The sequence below is a fragment of the Gavialis gangeticus genome, unplaced genomic scaffold (assembly GCF_001723915.1).
Source record: "Gavialis gangeticus isolate Ggan-Ray unplaced genomic scaffold, GavGan_comp1, whole genome shotgun sequence".
NCBI classification, from domain to species: domain Eukaryota; kingdom Metazoa; phylum Chordata; order Crocodylia; family Gavialidae; genus Gavialis; species Gavialis gangeticus.
This window is the reverse complement of record NW_017728998.1, coordinates 47,235,089-47,244,164: the sequence shown is the minus strand read 5'-3', so window position 1 is coordinate 47,244,164 and position 9,076 is coordinate 47,235,089. Positions and strand designations below refer to the sequence as shown.

The 9,076-nt window shown below is 44.0% G+C and overlaps 2 protein-coding genes across 4 annotated transcripts in view; both read left to right on the top strand.

Moving 5' to 3' along the window:
• Nucleotides 1–4,692, top strand: part of NUTF2 (nuclear transport factor 2) — a 38,375-nt gene extending 33,683 nt beyond the window's left edge. For both annotated transcript variants that reach the window (XM_019505869.1, XM_019505870.1), the window contains exon 5: nt 4,162–4,692. In XM_019505869.1, the coding sequence (XP_019361414.1) occupies nt 4,162–4,275 (114 nt within the window). In that variant the 3' untranslated portion in view covers nt 4,276–4,692. The remainder of the gene's footprint in view (nt 1–4,161) is intronic.
• Nucleotides 4,693–8,877: 4,185 nt separating this feature from the next.
• EDC4 (enhancer of mRNA decapping 4) overlaps nt 8,878–9,076 on the top strand; it is a 79,557-nt gene continuing 79,358 nt past the window's right edge. For both annotated transcript variants that reach the window (XM_019505868.1, XM_019505867.1), the window contains exon 1: nt 8,878–9,018. In XM_019505868.1, the coding sequence (XP_019361413.1) occupies nt 8,943–9,018 (76 nt within the window). In that variant the 5' untranslated portion in view covers nt 8,878–8,942. The remainder of the gene's footprint in view (nt 9,019–9,076) is intronic.

The window sequence follows — 9,076 nt, the reverse complement described above, 5'->3', positions numbered from 1 at the left end:
CAGCCTCAGGAGCATGTGCAGTGGTGGGGAGCCAACCCTACTCCCTAGATAAGCCACCTGAAGCCCTGTCCTGCTCCCCTCCATGGCCTCGTGGCTGCACACTGTAACCCCAGACCCCAAGTCTTAATGTGTTGCTCGGCTGGGCAGCAGCCCCAGCCTTGCCCAACTTCCTCCCTCTGTTCCCCCCCACCTCCCCCATACACACACACCCATCCACCCCCCTGTGGGAGTTTCCTCTGTGTGCATGTACATGCACATGGAGCCCCCTACCTGATTGCCCTCCTCTCACTCCCCACAGCTTCCTGCAGGCTGGAATTCTGACAGCCTGCAGAGAGAACGAATCCACAGGTTTCTCTGGCAAAATGGGAAATCTGAGGTTTCCTTTGGCAGAGGGGAAAATTAGTTGTTTTCTCCGTTTTTCTGTGGGAAACAGAAAACCTGAACCCCTGATGATCAGGTTTAGGTGCTTTTGGTCTTTGGGTGAGAGAGTATAATGTGGTGACAATAGATTAAAAAATTAGTGGGTGGCTTCTACTGACTAAATATATGGGCAGTCTATATAAAGGAGTGTAAGGGAACAGTTTCTCTACATCTTTAAATTTCTCAGAACTGTTAGCTCTGAAGCATAACAGAAGATGTTTTTTGTAGTCCAAAATAACAAGTGGCCATTAAGTAAAATTGACTAGGTAAGTAAGAGTAATTGGGTTCAATATTTAAGAGGTAGGAAGAAATATTCACAAATTAGCATGACAGTATTCCCTTTGGGAAGGCAGGGGGATTAAATTTTTTTTAAAGTTTAAAATCTTTAAAGAACGTAATTGTACCTTGATGGCAAAAATGAAGTTAAAATTCATAGATTTAGCATGATGATCTATAAGGTCCCTTCCAGCCCCTAACATAAGGTGACTTACACTATTATTGAGAGGCACAAAAAACCTAAACAAGAGCAGGAAGGCAAGAGAGAGACTATGTAGCTGTTAATAGCTATGGTCAGATCTATCAGGAAATGGCAGTCCAATCCAAATTAAATCAATAGAAGTAGAAGCGAATGGTTTATTATCTTCTAGTCACTTATGCCCCTTATTCAAGTGGTTAGCTTCATTCATAGATTTTGTTAATGACCTATGGAAAAGGTTAGATGATATCAGTGGGCAAAAAACTTTTAAGGTATTTAAAAATTACTTCTTTCTAAACTAATAGAAATAATCTGATGTCACAAGATGTAAGGTACTGGCCAAAGTTTAGTAGGATTAATGAAGAGATTATATAATTATGACCGACAAGAAAATTTATATTTTATAGCTTAGAAAAGCTTGGATTGATTAAACTGCCATGTTTCAGGGCATTAGCCTCTTCTATGCAACAGAGGGATGGAAAAATCTCTGTATCCTGGAATGCTGTTTTTGTATTGACATTTCTAGCATTGTCCTCTGAAACAAACTGGTGTTACATTGTCAGGATAATGAATGAGGTGTAACATTTACTGTCCAAGCCCCCAAGGTCTGGAATAGTCTGCCACCAGAGGTGGTTCAAGCACCTACTTTGAACGCCTTCAAGAGAAACCTGGATGTTTTTCTTGCTGGGATTCTATGACCTGAGCTGACTTCCTGCCCCTGGGGCAGGGGGCTAAACTTGATGATCTTTGAGGTCACTTCCAGCCCTGATGTCTATGAAATCTTTGAAACATCTATGCCAGTACAGCTGTTGCATGTCCACATTATGCTGATGCCATGGAATCTCTATTCAAAACCTGAAAAGCTACTGCTTGGTTGTTTCCAATAAGGTTTCCTTCAGATTGACTTGCTTATTGATTGGAGACAATAAAATAGAATGTTTGATTTAATCTTGGGTCTCAGGCCAATAGAATTGCTGTCACCAGGCCCTACTGTTGGTTGAGAAGAAAGTATGTTCTCCACATGAAGAGTAGAGCAGTAGTGTTTCCTTTTTTTTTTTTTTCATGGAATCAGAAAAATAGAGCTGGAAGGGATCTCTGGAGGTTATCCCATCCACCCTCCCTGTCTGAGGCAGGATCATCCCTATCCAAACCATTTTATACAAGTCTTTGTCTAACCTAATACTAGTACTACACAGTCCACTCTGCCACACTAGCACAAGACATAGGCTGCTTGCAAACATTAAAAAAACAAAATGGTGCTTTAAACTTGACATGTTCCCACATCGAACCCCGTGCATGTCCAGAAGAGGCAGCGCCGCCTTAGTTGGACCTGGCTCGCCTGATGTTTGTATAGATTGAGCACTTTAGTAGGGCTTTTTTGGCACTTTTATCTAACAGCTGATTGAATCAGCTTTAGCTATAAGCACCAAAAAGTCCAACTAAAGTGCCAGTCTATACATGCACTGTGGAGCCATGTCGAAGTAATGCCCTGCTGTTTCCAGTAAGCGCTGTTTGGTTGTTTTTTGTAATGTCTGCAAGCAGCCATAGTGCCCAGCCCTGCCACAGATAAAGCAGGGGATCACTGGCAGCCAGTGTCCTGCTGCTGTCAGGGTTGTTTAATATGCTTGAGAGATCCAAGGAAGGGAGCCAGGTCCCACCACTGCAGTAGAAGGCTAAAAACCCCTATAATCCATACTACTATGACCATAGTGTAGAATCCCTTCCTGACTCCAGATGTGACAATTGATCTGACCCTGAGCAGGGGGCAATACCTTCTAGCCAGGAACGTCTGGGTTTTAGTCCCAGCAGAAGCATTGGCACACCCTAGTCTAAATCGCCAGCTTTGGTTGCAGCCAACACCCAGTGCTTCTGAGGAAAGCAAACCCTCCCACCCCCTTCCTGGACATGTGTAGCAAACATGCCATGTGGCAACCAGCAAAGCCCAGAAACATTTTGTAGTTTTTTAAGTGTATTGAAAAGCTTAGAAAGTCTAAAGCAAGCTGCCTTTTGAAGAACACTTGCATGTTTTGGATCTGTTGATCTCTAACCAACAAATGCATAGCTCTTAACTGCATGTTTTTTCTTGCTTGGTTTGTCACTTGTCTCCAGATGAGGTGCCATTCTGCAATCCTTACACTTAGTGGTGCTCAACCTCTGGCCTATGGGCCAGATCTGGCCTGCAGGGCTGTGTCATCTGGCCCAAAGGTCTCCCCACAGGTCAGGAAATCTGGTGGTGGGAGGTGGTAGCATTGTTGTTTGCTGTTTCTCTGCTGCCAAATTTCTGGACCCTTTGGGAGCCCTGTGAGCTGAATGGCATTGTCCTATACAGGAGCGGTCCTGCTGAACACAGATGTACTTAATTTACAGGGTTTAACCAGGGACCTTGAGATAATGGTGGGAAAACTACTGTGCAGGCTGTCTTCCCAAACTATCCAGTTTTATTGATTTGTATAATTTAGCATTTTATACCTGAAATGAGGAATTTTTAGACAGTGTGGTATATATCCTGCAGAGGTTTCCCTGGATGCTTTTTGTTACCATGCTAAACTGTCATTTGGCAACTTCAATAATTACTGAAATGGAAAAGTAAAATTAAGGCGGTATTTTGTATATTTTATGAGACTTCTACCTGGAAATCAGGCGTTGGTACCACATGACCAGCTAGGTTCCACATAATTCACATTTCAGAAACTGGTACCCCGGCCGTCATCTAGTTAACATGAATAAGCTCTGCTAATGCTCCTGATTCCTTGAGAAGCTTCATTTCAGATCAGCCTGCCTGACAGCAACTAAAAAGATTTTTAGCTGATTTCAGCTATTTTGATTCTCATGGAACTGTTTCATTCTTAACCATCTGATTGTTTGTTCCTGGACTTCTTCCTTGGGAGCAAGAATGAATAGGACTTCAAAAGGCTTGTTTCTGCAAAGACAGGAACAACATCATCTGTAGTGTTAAGAATGCTGCTATAATAATATCAAATCTTCAGTAAGCCTCTGACTGTAGGAAGCCCTGTCAAGCACCAGTGACTGTTTAATTTCACTACACAAATCCTGCATCACTGGATTATAAATCTGTGCTGAAAATCTAAGATCTTAACCTCTGGTTTTGTTAAAACTGAACAGCTGTTGAGGTGGAAGGTGTATCTTTTAAAGCATGATGTCACCGTTGTCATCAACTACTCAGTCTTGTTTCCATGTTCTTTTTTAATGTATTTGGCACAGTTACAAGTTGATTAAAATCTTTTTTTTCCCCCCTCTCTCCACAGGCTGATGAAGATCCAATCATGGGATTCCACCAGATGTTTCTATTAAAGAACATCAATGATGCCTGGGTTTGCACCAATGACATGTTCAGGCTAGCGTTGCACAACTTTGGCTGAGCTGGCATCCCCAGGCACCAGTGCTTTCTTTCTCCTCTCCTCTTCCTGATATTATTCACACTCACGGAACATTCCAAATATCATACACAAACCTGCAACACCGCAGCGAGTGAGTGAGCAAGACCTGTGATCTGCCCTTCTGCTGAGTTTACATTGTCACTAGATGAGTTCCTTGTGCATGATGTTTGGAAGTTAGACTTAGCTGCATTTGACAAGAGAAATTTGTGTTGTACCAGCATGCCTCGGAAAGAATCCATAATGCAAAAGGTTGCTTGTTTATGTACTGACAAGTTGCTTTAGTAACCCAAAGAAATGAAAGGAAAGAACAGCAGCCTATACAGCCCAGATATTCATTTGTTCAGATGTTTCAATGCTACATTACACAATAAAACCATGAGATTTTCTTAACAGTTTAAATTGTTTTAATGAGTGCATAACTGTAAATTTTTACAGTCAATTCTTTGGTTCTCCCGTGTCTGCCTCTCTGGGAAATGTTTACAGATCTAAAACCCTTGTAACCTTTTAGTGCTAACAGAACACTCCGTCCATGTTTTACTGTTGCAGGTTAGGGCAAATATGCCTTTGCCATAGATATAGATATCTTCTCTTCCCTGTCCCCCTCAGCGTGGAGGCTTTGGGCTCAAATGTTGATATTCCCCTTTAAAAGATTTGACTTTGAAGTTTTTTCTTTAATGTATTAATCGTTCTACATAAAACAGAAGATAATGCATAATCTTGACAATCCTGGTGACTTGCATTAGTTGATATGTCATAACATTTGCTGTGATGTCAGTCATTGCTGAGCCCTCCTTGCTAAATAGGCCAGCAGTATTTCCCCTGTGTTTAAACACCGGGTAATATAACTTCCAACTTCCTGAATGGTCTGTAGAACCTTTTCTGGTTTCTGGTTCCTTTTTCAAAATTGCATTTAGCTTCAGTGTCCTGGCTAAATTCCTGTTCTGGTTTAGCTAATCTAAACCTGTCCTGCAGTTTTGAATTGGGTATGGCATTCTTTGTACTCTGTCCTAAACCAATGCATAGTGTTCTTAATGTTATGCAGCCAGCTGCTACATGTTGCCCCAAGGGTGGCAGCATTTCACTAGTGAAGTGCATTTTTCAAGTATGTTTATATTTTCCAAGATAAGAAGTGCCACATAAATAGGACTGGCTTCTTCACTTCATAGCTGAATAGCCTGCTGGTTCCAGATTTCAAGGCTCAGTATGCCCAGCTTGGTCTGATATTTTTTTTTTTTTTTCAAAAGTGCACAGAACTCAGTGATTATGACTTTTAAGAAGTCAAGAAAACTTGGTATGATGTGCTTAGCTGCTCAATTCCTGAATTTCTGGCCACTTAATTTGGTGTCTAAATTGGAGTTGAGCTTTCATGAAAACTGATCTTGGGGCTCTCTAAAATGATACAATAAATGTACTGTCTTTGTTTTTATAGTAGTATTAGCAGTCACTTGCTCTTCTATTACTCACTGTCTGTTTGAAAGTTAAATGGAAATAGAATACTGAATTTCCTAATGTGCTCCTTTGGCATAGAAGTAGTTCACAATGTTAATCCCTCCAAGGAATTACTCCTTAAGAGAAAGATCCATATAAACAAAAGAGCCATGCTTTGTGGTCAGGAGCTACTGAAAAAGCCTTCTTTATGGTATTAGCCTCCAGATCCAAATGCTTCCAGTCCACTCTGGAATCTGAGGGAGAAGGACTGACTCTCCAGTCAAACCTGGTGTGCAGAAAGATCTTGTCCACCAAGCCTGGTTGGTCCCTCAGCATCAGCAACCAACTCGATGATTAAGAAAATGTGAGTAGATTAAATACCAGGGTTGAGGGATGCCTCTTGTTCCTGGCAGGCTCTCTGACCTTCAGAGAGCTATTAGCTGCCCTTTGAAGCTTCTTGCGTAACATATTTTTCCCTTTCTCCACATTCTGCTGTTCAGCCCTGGTTCCCCAACCAGAGGAGATATAAGTGCCAATTTTACTTCCTAAGTGAGCCAATGCTGCATAAAATGCTTCTGGGAAACCAATGCATTCCTCGAGCCCTTAGTATGCGGACAAACTTGCTGTCTCTTAGTAACTGCTTCAGCTCAAGGACTTCTTTTAAGAAGAGAAGCCATTTGGTCCAACATTAACTGTTGCATTGATGGGTCATGCACCAGTATCCATTTCTCATTGCAAATGTTGGACTGAAGACTAGTCACTTTCAAATGTTAAGAAGGCTTTTTAGAGGGATAGGGACAGGTAAAGTTGCTGCCCCTTTTAATTCTCTTAGGTGGGAGAAGGTTGAATTCTTTATACCAGAGATTCTTATTCCAAGCAGCCTGTCTTGTCCTGCCCAAACTGAATGAGATTTGGAACCATCTCATGCTTAGCTGGGCTGGAACATCATGTTGGCCTTAATATTTGCAGTGTTAATAGCCATATTAAAAAGGTGCCTTAAGAAAACTCCTTGAATGTGATTCTTGCAGGCATTGGGCACTCCACCTACTCTCATGTGTTGGCTAGAGGATGGGCAAGGGAAGACCATGTTCTCTGCATCTAAGACAGGAATGACTAGCTTATGTTTGTAATTAACCTCTCATTGTGAATATTACCTTTCAACCCTAGTGTATTTATAGTTTATTTTTCTTGATGGCATTTATGTACTGCAGTTGCAGGCAGTATAGATAAATATCTAGATTTGTCTTGGCTAGGGAAAATGAGTTCTGATCCTGGCCCAAACTGAAGGGGGAGAATTTCTAAGGTAGCCTGCACCATAGACTTGAAATTTCTTCAGTTGTGGAAAATGGCACCCAAGAGGCATTGTGAAAAAGCTGTGCCAAATGTCTGACCACCTGGCCCTGTCTATTAGCTATCATACCAGAGCTGCTTTTTTGTGAATGCACTGGAAAGCTTTTATGCTTTTTGTCACAAATAGGACGACTATGTTACCTCTCTCAAAGCTAATACTTCAAATGTGACCCTCCTTCAGAATACCTCTGGGTCATTATTTCTGTCCACTAGATGTAAAAATAAAATGTTACCAAGAGTTTTGCTTATGTATTACTGAATAAAACTTGGCAGTAGATGTCGGGAGAGAGCTTACGCAGTACCATACGGAGGGCATTCTACATACTTAGAGGAAAACATCTTTGTAAAATTGTAGACAATATTCAGCAATAGTTTTGCAGGTAATAAATCAGGTGAACAGTTATGTGGAGTAAAATTATACATTTAATATAAACTATTGTATGATGTTGGCTTGTTCTGATTGTACCTGTGACAAATATGTTAATAAAGATTTCTTTAACAAATGTTACTTGCTTGAGCCCAAGCCTAGAAAATAGAGGCCAAATTATGGCTGGGACCCAGCACTAAGAAACTAGAGACCTTGAGAACCATTCAGTGGAGCTCTAATGGAACATTCCTATCTTTGGGTACTAACTGAAAGGTAACTAAGCCCAATGACCTTGCCAGCTCACCCTCTTTTCTTCCCAACCACTGTACTAGGAAGGATGCTGTTAAAGTCATGCCACTTCTGTAGCAGGCCAGATTTGTTCTGAGTACCTGAAATTCTTAAGGGAAGATCTCACATCTCCCCAAATGCATTAAATGTGGCTTTCTTTCCTGAACTGTAGTTGTAGGGACAGCAGCTGCTGCCTGTGCTTTCAAACTGTATTGGGTGGGAGAGCTTTCTTGTAATGGAAGACAGCTGTTTTTCACTCCCTGAAGAGCAGCCAGAACCTTCGTGCAATGTTGTCTTGACACGCGGCTTCATGACATCCCTTTCTTCCTGCAGTTAGGCCCACTGTGGTAAACTGGCTAGTGCTGTCAGTTTCATGCCAAGTGCCATTAATAAGGTGTCTGGCATAACTGAAGGTTAAGCACAAGCAAGAAACTTTTAGCCCAGCCAGAAGCAGCAAGTGAAAACAGGCCAGGGGGCTGCATCCTGTATACTCTAGCCCTTGCCTACTACAGTCAAAGCAGGGGAGAAAGCAAAGTGGTATCTATCTGAGATCACAGTATCCCCTGCTACCTTGGTTGGAGGAAGATGGGTTCTGGTTAGGTCCCAAGTGAGCTGAAAGTAGGTTGTGGGAGCAAGCCTCCACCCATGACTCTATGATGCGGAAGTCAGACGTACATGTCCTGGGACAGAGATGCTTCCACGCAGCTGGGAGATGGCAGCCCATTAGGACAAGGAGGAAAGAGATCAACTGAGAAAATAGCACTAAGGTTTCCTCCCAGCCCCAGAGCAGAGGGAGGCTCCCGATGCGGGCCTGGTCTCCCAGGGGAAGACGAACCGCGAGGAGCGGCGCAGGCCTCCTACAGGGAGGCAGGACGCGGGAGCCGCTCTTTTTTTTTGGCGGCGGTTTCCGCGGGCTGAGGCGGTCACGGGCTCCGTCTCAGGCGCCTCGAGCTGCCCGAGGGAGATGCGGCTTTCGCTACCCGTAGGGCTCGGTCCGCCGGCTCCGCTCCTTCCCGCCGCCAGTCCGGGGCCGCGGGAGATGCCGCCCAGCGTGCCCGCAGCAGCCCCGGCCTCGCTTCCAGGCCCCGCCCCCTCGCGCGGAACCAGCGGAGCTGGCGCCAGTTTCCGTCGGTGCCGCGCCGCAGGACCGGAAGCGGAAGTGGGGGTGCGGCCGGGGGCGCGGAGCGGCGGCAGTGGCAGCGGCAGGGCCGGGCCCATGGCCTCCGCCAGCATCGACATCGAGGACGCGACCCAGCACCTGCGCGACATCCTCAAGCTGGACCGGCCTGGAGGTGAGGCCGCGGGGCCGGGCCGGGCACGCGGCTCCTCTGTCTGGGAGCAGCGCTGAGG